Source organism: Callithrix jacchus, chromosome 5 (genome assembly GCF_049354715.1).
Source record: "Callithrix jacchus isolate 240 chromosome 5, calJac240_pri, whole genome shotgun sequence".
Classification (NCBI taxonomy): domain Eukaryota; kingdom Metazoa; phylum Chordata; class Mammalia; order Primates; family Cebidae; genus Callithrix; species Callithrix jacchus.
Window position 1 is genome coordinate 154,904,372 of NC_133506.1, and position 13,178 is coordinate 154,917,549.

The following is a 13,178-nucleotide window of genomic DNA, read 5'->3' on the forward strand; positions in this document are numbered from 1 at the left end:
GTCCCCCAGCCTAACACCAGGAGACTTTCCGGGTTCCAGACTGAGAAGGGAGCTGCTTGCCACTCAGCCTCTGCTTTTCCTTTCCCTGTACAGGACTAAGGCATCAAGAAAGGTCCTGGGCCTAGGTCGGAAGCAATGTATACAGTGACTAATGTGTTCTGATTAGAGGGCTTCGATTTCCAGACCGGGGGTGTCTGGACTTTACGCAAAGCCCAGCTTCCTGAGGAAGGGGAGGTGGACGATACCATTAGTTGTTTTTAGAGGTAAGGGTGAGACAGTCCTGTACCGTGACCTAGATCTGGGCTCAGGACTTCAAGAGTAGCATTTGCCCTGCAGTGGCAGTGCTCCCAGAAAAATGTAGTCATTGTTATCTCAGAAGAGGAAAAAGAAGTTAGAGTGAATGAATAAATGCTTCCACCGTATATGTCTTCTATTCCTCACTTCTGTTCCTTATGTCTGTGAGTACATAAGGAAATGAAAACACATCATGGGTGAATTTGACACTTGCCAACCCACAGAATGTTTTTATTTGCATTTATCTTGGGACCTTGGGAAATGCGGGAGCAAGCATGTTTGGTATTTGGAACAGATCTCTACAGCACCCACCTGTGGCTGACAAGTTGGGGTCTTGATAAGGGACTCCTGACCAATACCGCTCTTCTCAACTATCCCAGCAAATTTCTAATATAATGTGTTGAAATAAACCTTGAAATCGTAGTAGTAATGAAACGACCATCCCTTATCCTGGGATTTTAACTTTTAAAAGGCATCGTATTTTATCTCAGTATAAACATGGTTTATACTTTTGCCGTGGTTCTCCAGTGACTTCCCCAAGGTGAGAAGGAAAATCTAATGTCATACATCAGGAGCTTCATCAACTCACTGCGGGGCAGAGGTCTTAGAAACTCCACTGGCTTTGTTTCATTCTAAATCAGAAGGACCACGGCTTCCCCTGCATATCAGTGTCCCACAAATGAGGTTTAAAAGTAGAACCGTGAGTTCTTTACTCTGACCATTCTCCTAAAAGCCAGGGACCGTCTCACTGAAAAACCTCTCCTTACCAGGTCTATGTGAACCGCAGCATCTAATACTAGTGTATTGTTTTCATCATCCGTTTTCATAATATTGAAATGACTTTTGATAAAAGGAGGACGGAATTTGTTTATTTTAAGCCTTTTAAATATTCAGAGTTTCCAAATGCATATCTATAAGGAATGTAAAAATTGGATGTGTTTGTTCTTCATCAGTTCTAGTCATTCCACCACACAGCGATGCTTCTGTGGAGGCAGCGGTGGGGCTGAGGGCAATGGCAGTGGCCCTCAGAGGGGCTTTCCACCTGCACCTCCCTCTGCACTGGGCCCTTTAACCCTGGGCTACATCCATCAACCGTGATGTGACAGTGACTGAATATTCCCAAGATTTCGAATGATTGTTGGGTGTGTGACATCTGTCCCTAGCAACAAAATGAAATACAGGAAATAAGCTTTCCCCCCACTGCAGGTTTCCCAACTCTGAAAGCCTGAAATGGCATTTTATTTGCCTTTCGCTTAAAGAAGGAAACGTGCTTTCAGGGGCCCTAGACAATATCCCCTAGTAGTTAAGTGCCACAGTTTATTCAGATGACCTGGGGAAATTGTAATGAAACAAACAAAACACGTTAAACTCTCTGAATCAGACATGAGCCTTTGAAAAACTCATTTCCTAGCAGAAAATGTATAACATGCATAAGGAACATTTTATACATTTTTTTCTCATTCTCTGCAATAGGATCAGGTTGCTTATTTTTTCTATAGCACATTAGGGAAAGTGCTCAAAACTATTTATTCTATATAAATGAATTAAGTGTATAATTTCAGGGTTTTCCAATATGTTAGTCTCTCCAAGATAAAATTATCATTTAGAAAAGTTAAAGCTGATATTACACACAAAATCTTACCAGTACTTTTTTTAAGATTTAATTTTTATGGATACATAATGGTTGTACATATTGATGAGATATGTTGATACAAGGATACAATGTGTAATGATCAAATCTGGGTAACTGAGATATCCAACACCTCAAACGTTTATTATTTCTTTGCATCAGGAACATTCCAAATCTTCTATTCTCGTTATTTTGAAATGTACAATAAATTGTTAGCTGTAGGCATCCTATCATGCTATCTTATTCCTTCTAACTGTATCTACCTAACTGTGTTGTTTTACCCATTAACCAACCCCTCCCCACCACCCTTGCCCACCTCCGGTAACCACCATTCTGTTTATTCCCTCTGTGAAATCAATTTCTTCAGCTCCTACATATAAGTAAGAACACGGGACAGTTGTCTTGCCGTGCCTGGCTTATTTCACTTAACCTGATGTCCTTCGGTTCCATCTGTGTTGTTGCAAATGACAGGATTTCTTTTCTTAATAGCAGAATAATATTCCATTAGGTAAATATACCTCGTTTTCTTTATCCTTTCATTATTTGTTGGACACTCAGGTGATTCCACACCTGAGCTATTGTAAATATTGCTGCAGTAAACATGGGCTGCAGAGATCCCTTTGATATGCTGATTTCCTTTCTTTTGAGAACTCTTCTCAATGCTTAAAGCTTATGTTATGAGCATCTTTGAAACAATTTTTTTTTTCTTTTTCACCTTTTTCTGACAGTGTAAAACATAATTTTATAAATGGTATAAATGTGTTTCAGACAAATCCAGGACGGCTGACGTTATAAATGGACACTCTACCAATAGTCAAAACGCATTTAAGCAATATCCATGTATTTAGAAAAAGATGGCAAACTAGCGTGAGCTGCTGTTCCCCTTCTCCCACACTCCGTCTAAGAGATCCCTCAAAAGCAAAACTGGAGCTGATGGGTCTGAAAAAAATTAAATAAAACTGAGAAATCCCTGGGAAGACAGAAGATAGGCAGGTCTTAAGGAAGGGGCTCTTGGCAGAGCACAGTGGAAGATGGGGGGCACCTTACTAGGTAAGGCTTTGTAGTTATGCACTTTCCTTGTGAACTTTCTGTGGCTTCCCTCTTGCCACTGTGGGCAGAGAACTAGAGCAGCAGTCCAGCTGGCCAGCACCCAGGGGTCCCATCAGTGCCAAAGAAGGGGCTATCCAGGGGGAGGTGCCTCTGCCAGCCCTGGAACCTTCAGCTTCCTTCAGCTTCAACTAAGTTACACTTTCACTCTTGTTGCCCAGTCTGGAGTGCAATGGCATGATCTCAGCTCACTACAACTTCCACCTCCTGGGTTCAAGTGCTTCTTTTCCTCAGCCTCCCAAGTAGCAGGGATTACAGGCACCCTCCACCACACCTGGCTAATTTTTGTAATTTTAGTAGAAGAGGGGTTTTACCATGTTGGCCAGGCTGGTCTCCAGTGAGGGCCAGGAGTTCAACCTAGGAGGCAGCTCTGGGAAAGAGGGGCACCAAGACCAGAGTATGGGGTGTTTCTCTGAGAGACAGGATGGGGGGCTGGGGTGGTTATCCCACCAAAAATAGGAATTCACAGAGAAAAACAGGCAAGCATGCAAAGAACACAAGTGCCAGAAAAGAAAGATCACAAACTAAACAGCCTGTATGGGTGATGCAGAGTAAGCTCATTTCCTTTTGGTAAAAGAAGAGAAAAATGTAGAACTTCATACAAAAGGCATAATATTCTGTAAGTCGTTCAGTTTACGAAAGCAGTTAGCAGTGAACATGCTTCGGGGATATAATTCAGCAGGACTTTTTAGCTAGGTTTGCACTGATAAAGTGAAGTGGGTTGGTTCCAGCACATAGCTGTATGAACTTGGGCAAGTTGAACCACCATGGAAAGCCTTGGATTTCTAGGCTATAGACTAGGGATTGTAAGAGTACCTACCTCATAGGTAAGTAACACAGATAAATGCCTTAGCAGACATTGCGCCATTTCTTAACAATAATGGAAGAAAAAGAATACTCATTACCATTCTTACCATGTTCTACGCATATCACGTACGTTAACTTGTCCTGTCATCTTGTCGACAGGACAAGTTAACGTACGTGATATGCGTAGAACATGATGAGAGTGTATATAAACAGCTTGTTTAATAAGTTCACTAGTTATGTGCATTTCACGGAAGAGGAGAGCAGATAGGTTAAGAAACTGGCTCATGGTCACACAGCTCAATAATAATGCCTTAATAAACATGGTACGTTTGTGAAGGCTGCGCTGCTGCAGCCCTCTCCCGGTGCCGTTGGTCCGCGGTGCCTCATTGCTGCCGTTTTCTTTCAGGTGACTATCCTGCACCGAGAGCCGTTCTCACAGGCCATGACCATGAAGTTGTCTGTGTTTCTGTCTGTGCAGAGCTCGGGCTTGTTATCAGTGGTGCTAAAGGTCAGAAGTCATTTCTTTCATTTCAAATGTTTAGAAAATGACCATTTTCTCATACCACGACTGTAGACAAATGGTATCGGAACTTATTTGCAGACGTTTAGTTTTGTGGCTGATATTTCCTAGCACTAATACAAAATACGTGTAAATTTTTGTGTAGTATTTTGTGGTCAACAGCAATCCAACCAGAACACTGATAAATTAAATAACAGTATATTTATATGATGCAGCCATTATAAAGGACATTTGAAAGACAAGGGGAACGTATCCCTGATGGAGTGGGGGAGGTGGGGGGTCAGGTCACTCATGAGACACAGCTTTGGACCCCCTCCCTCTGCAAGTCCCTTTCTTTATAAGGCCAGGGGCTGTGTAGAGGTTGATGGAAAGGAAACAAAGATTACTTGGTTCTTTGGAGGTTTTGCTTTGTTTTTTTTTGTTTTGTTTTTTTGTTTTGTTTTGTTTTGAGTTACAGTTTCACTCTTGTTGCCTTTGATTCACTCCTTGAGTCTGGAGTGCAATGGCATGATCTCAGCTCATTACAACTTCCACCTCCTGGGTTCAAGTGCTTCTCCTGCCTCAGCCTCCCAAGTAGCTGGGATTATTGGCACCCTCCGCCACACCTGGCTAATTTTTGTAATTTTAGTAGAAGATGGGTTTTACCATGTTGTCCAGGCTGGTCTCCAACTCCTGACTTCAGGTGATCCGCCCACCTCAGCCTTCCAAAGTACTGGAATTAACAAGCGTGAGCCACTGTGCCCAGCCTCTTCGGAGTTTTTGTAGAAGACAGTTTGTTTCAGGAAGTCAGGGAACTTGCTTCTCCATGGGAAGACTCCCAGGCAGAAAGGAGCCTGAGGCTTGGAAAAGTGAAAGGAGGGCCGGGGGCTGGAGTGTCACCATAATAGCAACGGGAGGAGTGAGAAGACTGGAGGGATGGGAGGGGCCCCTGGGCCACAGCATTTGTAGTTTTTTTTTTATGACTATAGTAGGAAACCATTGAAGTTTTTTAATCAAGGTGATGAGATAGTCAGGTTTGGTTGTTAGAGTTCATTTCAGCTGTTCTACAGAGAATCCATGGAGTCTGAAGGGTCACACCATGTTTTTAAAATTTTGGTATCTAAGAATAATTAACCCAGAAATGGACATATGGGAAATTCTCAGTCTTTTAATTTTAAAAAGTAATAATATGTGTAATACCATTTTACCCTGTGAAGTTTAAAAAAAAAAAAAAAAGGAAAATAAGTGACACATAGTAGGCACAACAGGTGGTGGTGATGTTAGAGATGGTTGCCGGTTTTTTCCTAATTTTCTATAGGGCAAGTCTATTACTTTAGTAATCGGGAAAAAATTTAATAATGTCACCTGCTTTGTAGAACATGTGTCTATTCAGATCAATTGAAAAATAAACATGTAATTCATATACTGTTTTGTGGAGATCTTTTTGGGACAGTGGAATACCAGACTATATTAACCAATTTTTGTGAATTGATCAGTGAATTTTTTACCGTATCAAGACGACTTTATAAGGGCAAAGAAACCCAGAAACAATTGGAGCCAAATGTCACCCTTTACCCTCCTTTCACACGCTTGCCTCACTGTTCATTTATTTGAAAGACAAAATATGTTTCTGTAGGCTGAATTACTTAATCAGTTTTCTCAATTTTGCTTTTACATTTTACATATAAAATACAGAAAAAGGTAAAATGTACTTGAGGTAATGCATTTGTGTGGTACAATGCATACAATTTTCATTCGATTTGAGAAAATGAGCAGCTCTTTTGATAATTCTATTAAACTTTCAAGAAACGGTTCTAAAAGCATATTATGAGAAAACGCCTGGCACATGAAGTCTTTTCTTCTCGTATAATCTGTGAACTGTATCATTTTATTATGAACATTACCTGATAAAGGAAAAGATCAAATATTTACCTGGCGAAAAAGTTTTGCAGCATAAGAGTGTGGTATACAACTAGTTCTCCGGCTTTGCTCTGTTCACATGTAGGATCAGCGCTTGGCCTGGCCAGCCCACCTCTTTCCTTTCTGTCTTCTTTCATCAAATCTGAGTGCACGCCCAGGGAGGTTTTCAGGTTGGTGGGAGCTAGTGTGTCCTTTGTCACCCCAACTGACCCTGGGCATTGATGTCCTCACTTTGCAGAGGGCCCTTGCCTTGTCCACACCATCACTGGAGATTTGCTGAGAGCCCTTGAAGGACCAGAAAACTGCTTATTTCCACGCTTGATTTCCGTCTCCAGCGAAGGCCACTGTATCATATACTATGAACGAGGGCGATTCAGCAATTTCAGCATTAATGGGAAACTTTTGGCTCAAATGGAGATCAATGATTCAACACGGGTAAATCTGTGTACTTCGTGCTAAGCAGGACTGAAGCCAAGAGATTAAAGACGGATTGTTTTACATTAAATAATTCATAATAGAATTTCTGTGCTATCCAGATAAATGTGTTCTCGTTTAAAAGTATATAATTTCACATGGACTGATACTTTAAACAAACCCAAAGTTCATTTAATTGCAAGTAATTAACCCAGTGAATTAGACTTCAGAAATGATAGCTGTTGTTTGATTAAAGCTTAAACCCTTGGGAGATTTTTTAAAGCTCCTTTTATAATTGTTTCAGCGCTGCACCCTCACAACATTAAAAGTGAGTTTATTTTCAAAGATTTCTATCTTTAGAACCCTCAGCAAAAATTACATATACCCATTTACCCTTCATTCACAAATAAATTATAATTGCTGGTTTGTCATTATTAAACTCTGTTTTGAAATATACTTCTTCCATTTGTTCTAAAATGCTCTACAATGTTAATATTCATCATTTAACTAAACATGTTAATGCTCAAGTTCTTCCTCGATTAAGTTAATAATATTCCCTTGGGAATTTAATCTTGGTTTTAATAAGATCTTTTGTATATGTAAGAACTTTGATGAATTTCCACATTAGAAATTCTGTGGATTGAACTTGAGAAAAGTTGGATAAATGACTAACAGTAGACAATAATGATAAGGGAACTGGACTGAGTGCTTTTCAGTAGTGACAGTTGGCTATTTAGGAAAAATTGAGAGAAACGGTTGTGTTTTTTGTTTTGTTTTGTTTTACCTTTTCCGAAGGCCATTCTCCTGAGCAGTGATGGCCAGAACCTGGTCACCGGAGGGGACAATGGGGTGGTGGAGGTCTGGCAGGCCTGTGACTTCAAGCAACTGTACATTTACCCTGGATGTGATGCCGGCATTAGAGCAATGGACTTGTCCCATGACCAGAGGTGAGAAGGACAAGTGTTATCACTGAGAACTGTCATTGAAGGCTCTCTTCGTTCTATCAAGGGTGAATTGTACTGTGAGTGCAATTCCAGCATGCAGATGAACGAAGACTGGCAAAGAAAAGGGGAAAATGAGGGGAAGAATAAGGATTCTAGTGAGAGGGGAACACAGGAAGAGAATAAGAAGGAAAAAAAGAAATGGATCTGATGAAGAACGGGGGCCTCCAGACAAGTTCTAAGGGCCCAAGACACAGAACTTACTCCCACCAAGTTCCCTTTTCTCAGGCCCTTGCCTGGTCTCAGACAGGCCACCCTGGCTTGTATGATGTGAGGGAAACACATATTTTTCAGCAGAGGTGGGATTCAGTGTGAGACCTACTTCCAGCTAACCAGTTTCCAGCAAAGCTCATAGTGGGGGCTGCAGCTGGCCTCTCTTTCAATAGCAATGTGGTACTCACGCATTGCCCAGAACAATCTTTTACCCCCACGTTATTTACCTGTTTCTCATTTATGTTATTTTGGTTTACTGTATGTATTTCCCTAAAACACTTTAATCCTTTAATCCACCTCTCTCCTGGAAAGAGTTGCTATGAATATTAATCCATTAATAATGATTTTCCATTGTTCTTCAATTTGCAAAAGGATTTTATTGTTTCCTAAAATCTACCTTTGGGTTTCTTATGAAATGAAAATAATATTAGAAATATAAAGTCCCTCAGCCTTTAAAGTAAACTACAACCCTATAATCTGAATTTGGCATGTAATTTCTCATTTTTGCTATTTAGCAGAAATAAGAAAAGCTTGTTAACCGATGTTTTTCCCAACTACATGTAATATTCCTCATAACAATATTGGTTTTAAAATATTTTAAATATTAAGACGTATAATAAAGTTAATGAAGCGTCTTCACAGTACAATAAAATGGTACTGAAGTCATTGGGAAAAACACTGTAAGCAAATCTAATCTAGAAAAGGATGTTTGGTCTGCAGCCCAGACTGTTTTTATTTTTTTTTATTTTTATTTTTTTTGAGACGGAGTTTCGCTCTTGTTACCCAGGCTGGAGTGCAATGGCATGATCTCGGCTCACCGCAACCTCTGCCTCCTGGGTTCGGGCAATTCTCCTGCCTCAGCCTCCTGAGTAGCTGGGATTACAGGCACGTGCCACCATGCCCAGCTAATTTTTGGAATCTTTAGTAGAGACGGGGTTTCACCATGTTGACCAGGATGGTCTCGATCTCTTGACCTCGTGATCCACCCACCTCGGCCTCCCAAAGTGCTGGGATTACAGGCTTGAGCCACTGCGCCCGGCCTAGACTGTTTTTAAAGAAGGTTTAGGGTTAGTATTGGAGTATCCCAAAGTGTTGCAGTCCATACTTACAAATAAATGGGAATGGTTCATTGTGTTACTGTTTGTACATATGTGTGTTTCCAGAGTGTTTGAAGCGGTTGGTGTTTGCGCGTCGTTCCGGTGTTTCTCTGATATTCTTACCTATTTGTGTATTCATTTTGCTGCCATCATCAGAGGTTGCGTACAATGCAAAGCACTAAGGATCCACAACAAGAAACTAACCCCAGAGGGCTCAGGTCCTCATAATCATTGCATATGAGGGCACCAGGAACAGAATAACAGAAGAAGGAAGGGACAAACTCTTCTCAGAGGCCAGGGAGGGCAGGAAAGACTCCGGAAGATGCTCATCCATTCACCAGGCACAGAGAGGGTGGATGAATGAGCACATTCAAAGTCGCAATAGTGTTAGGGGTTCTCCAGATGGAGGGGGGAGACACTACATTTCTGTTTTAATCTCATCCTTGGTTTTGATTATTTTGTTGTTTTATAATGAAGAATGCATGCATATAAATTATAAATTGATAAACATGTGTTGGGGATATTACTGAAAAGGTATTTATTGGATGAGGTGTCTAATCAAAAGTGAAGCCACACTTCACATAGACAGAAATTCTGAAACTTGCCTACATTCGGTCAGTGGCAGCGGGACTGGGGAAGGAACATCTCTGAGAAAGAAACCTCAGAGCTCAAGGGCTGATCAGTTAGGAGGGAAAGGGAGAGGAGACAAGGGCAACTTAACCAGCAAAAGACCAGCGAGGTCAGAAGGTACCAGTGATTCATCATGGTGGACATGTTGAATCTGAGGGTTTTGTGACACAGCCTGGCAGTGACCTGCAATGGGTAATGGGAAATCAGTGTCTGGGGCTTTAGAAAGAGACATCATTGCATTTACATCCAGGGAGAGTGTGGACCGAGAGGGCAAGAGGTGGAGTGATTCAAGGGGGCAAAGAAAAGAAAGGTCAGAGAGATAGGAAGAAACACCAGATGTCCTCAGAGAATCCAGTAGATGTCCAAAGCAAGGCAGCGGACAGGCACATGTGTGATTGCTGAGAGAAATGGGGCACCCAGCAGAGGCTGGAAATTTGATTCTGTGGGCTCTCATGCTCTGCAGCAGGGCTGCCTGTGCAGGCATGTGCAGGCCAACTGTGCTTCTCCCAGCAGAACCAAGAAGAAATTTCAGTGCTACTTCCATGAACACAAAATTAAGACTTGGCAAACTTTGAGATCATGATATTGTCTACTGTCAAATGCCAAACTTTGAGATTGCGATGCTGTCTAGTGTAAAATAGCAACCACGGGAATGATTCGGTATCACTCTTACCTGCTGTTTCTGCTTTTCCAGGACTCTGATCACTGGCATGGCTTCTGGTAGCATTGTAGCTTTTAACATAGATTTTAATCGGTGGCATTATGAGCATCAGAACAGATACTGAAGATAAAGGAAGAACCAAAAGCCGAGTTAAAGCTGAGAGCACAAGTGCTGCGTGGAAAGGCAATATCTCTGGTGGAAAAAACTCGTCTACATCGACCTCCGTTTGTACATTCCATCACACCCAGCAATAGCTGTACATTGTAGTCAGCAACCATTTTACTATGTGTGTTTTTTCATGACTGAACACCAGCTGCTATCAAGCAAGCTTATATCATGTAAATTATATGAATTAGGAGATGTTTTGGTAATTATTTCATATATTGTTGTTTCTTGAGAAAAGGTTGTAGGATGTGTCACAAGAGACTTTTGACAATTCTGAGGAACCTTGTGTTCAGCTGTTACAAAGTTTAAGCTTTGAACCTAACCTGCATCCCATTTCCAGCCTCTTTTCAAGCTGAGAAAAAAAAAAAAAAAAAAAACCACGTTTGATACTTTGTACATCAGATGCATCTTATTTAAAAGGGATACTTTTGTAAAAGTAAAACCTTGTATAAAGAACAAAATGTTTCTTAATTTTATTGTGGAGTTACAACTTGCATGTCCTTTTCTCCCGATGGCTTGATGGAACAGGTGCATTCACACTATGAAACAGAAAGATCTGTCCAAGGACACAGCTTGTATGAAAGGGTTGAATTTGGGCTCCATCAGTAATTTTTGACATTTTCACTCAAATATAGTTTGCACTTTTTAATCTAAATTCATCCCTTCTGAGTGAAATTTGCTCATAAAGCATTTGGATACTAAGCCATTATTTGCCATTTGGGGTACTTTATACAAAGAAAATTCAGCCCTACCCTGCATAATTTGAAGACACAGCAGAAAGGGGGCTTAGGGATGAGGTCCTGGTTTTTCTTGTTAAATAGGAGTCATGAGCGTTAGTTCGTAGTAATAACTTCCCAGCACTTCCAGAGTCATCCCACTGGCTCGGTGTGTAAACATTAGGGGAGGATAATCTGATGCTAACTTTTTTTTCTCTCATTGGTTCTTGAATAGCTTAGTTTCTTTAATAACAAGTCAGACTTTATTACAACAATAACTGAAGTTATTCTTTTAGGTTCTCGTGAAATTCTCACCTAAAGCCACATTCTTAGCCTAAGGCACTTCATCTTTTATGATATAAAATGATGGCTATCAGATGATTTTCCATACATTGTACTGATCAAGTTATACACCCAGGGGTATATACACTTTCTTCATGTTTCTTCTTTGTATATTTGGTGACTGTATCGTCATAGATGTACATATTGTGTCGGTAGGGCTATGAGGCATGTTACAGGAATGTAATTTTCTCAGAATTTACACTCACTTGCAGTCATTTATTTAAAAAGATAAAACAAGATAATGGGTTCTTTGTATTGGCACTTTGCACCAGAAACATATCATTATTTATTGACGTGATTACTTATTTGTTATCCACCTTGTACTAGTAAGTTTTAGCACCGAATTCCTTCTTCATTGTTGTTTGTATTTATGAAATTCTGAAATTATGGGGAATCAGCGTAACGATTAAGTTATCCATCACCAGGCTGTAAGCAATATCTTGAGTTTGTAGCTTAGAATTGGGAGGATACTGAACATCTGGAAGACAAGTTCATTTCATCTTGAGATCATGGTGAAATATTTTGGATATATAAATTCCTTAAGCTATTGTAACCACGTTTTATTGCAAAGATGTAAAATATGCCAGATGTGTGTGAGTTGGAAATCAAAAAAAGAAAAATAAAATATGCAAAGAATTCACGGATTGTTTCACATTTCGTTGGGCATGCCACTAGCATGTTTCCATTGTGTTGTCATACAGGTTTGAGAAGTCATCATCATCTGAGGTAGAGGCATCTAAAAACATGAAGTCGAGTCCTAATGAGGTGCTGCCATTTGCTGAAACCTGAGCCGCTCTACCAGGCCATCTGGCAGGGATTTGGGGCAACAGTGACCATCAGGAAACAGCCCTCATTGTCTATTCCACATAATCCACTTTGGGGATTGTCTTTATTTTATTTAAAAGGAACTTACTAGTGAAGGTTATAATAGCTCCTTTTATGAGTGTTATCACATAATGCCTTTTTCATTTGAAACCACACCTTCTAGAACTCATCAGCAACCAGGCATGGCACAGGCAGGGGGGACTGAGGACCTGAAGAGGCTGAGCAGCTGTTAGCAAGGGCAGCCTCAAGTGGGCTGAGGGGACTTTGGTCATACAGATGGGCATGGGTGGTTGGGGCAGCGGCCCAGACAGGCCTGAGAATGACATCTGCATTCCCAGGATGAAAGAGACAGACCCAACAGTAGCCTGAGGAAGGCTTGCTGCTCTTACTCTCCATTCTATCCCCAAGCCAGAAATCTGTCCATTATTAGCCTGGCTGGCTGCCTCACTCAGCTCTCCTTGCAGCCTACCAGGCACTCCAGCCGACTGATCACTACCTAAAGTGTCTTTTGAAACTGCCCGCCCTTTCTAGCACTGTCGTCTGGACTGTCCAAAAACCTGACCTCTGACCTGTTCCCTCCCATCCATGCTCCGCCCTGCTGTGGAGGCACCTATCCAGTCATCTCCCTCCCTGCCACACCGAGCCCCTAGCACCCCCCAGCACTCCTCAGCACTTTGAAAAACTAATACCAATGGCTTAAAATGGTATTCTTAAACTCTGGTGAGTTGAAAAATCACCTGGGGAGCTTATTTTAAAAGCAGAATCTAGAGTGCTACCCCCCCTCCCATCCCAGGCAGTTCTTGGACACATTTTCAATAACACTGACTTAAGGGATAAAATCCAATCTCAGTAAAGTG

General features: G+C 41.2%; 1 protein-coding gene across 17 annotated transcripts in view; it reads left to right on the top strand.

Moving 5' to 3' along the window:
- Window positions 1–12,136, top strand: part of NBEA (neurobeachin) — a 730,940-nt gene extending 718,804 nt beyond the window's left edge. For all 17 annotated transcript variants that reach the window (XM_078375287.1, XM_078375291.1, XM_078375289.1 and 14 more), the window contains 4 exons: window positions 4,245–4,346; window positions 6,496–6,692; window positions 7,467–7,618; window positions 10,307–12,136. In XM_078375287.1, coding sequence (XP_078231413.1) covers window positions 4,245–4,346; window positions 6,496–6,692; window positions 7,467–7,618; window positions 10,307–10,397 — 542 coding nt within the window. In that variant the 3' untranslated portion in view covers window positions 10,398–12,136. The remainder of the gene's footprint in view (window positions 1–4,244; window positions 4,347–6,495; window positions 6,693–7,466; window positions 7,619–10,306) is intronic.
- Window positions 12,137–13,178: the final 1,042 nt, after the last annotated feature.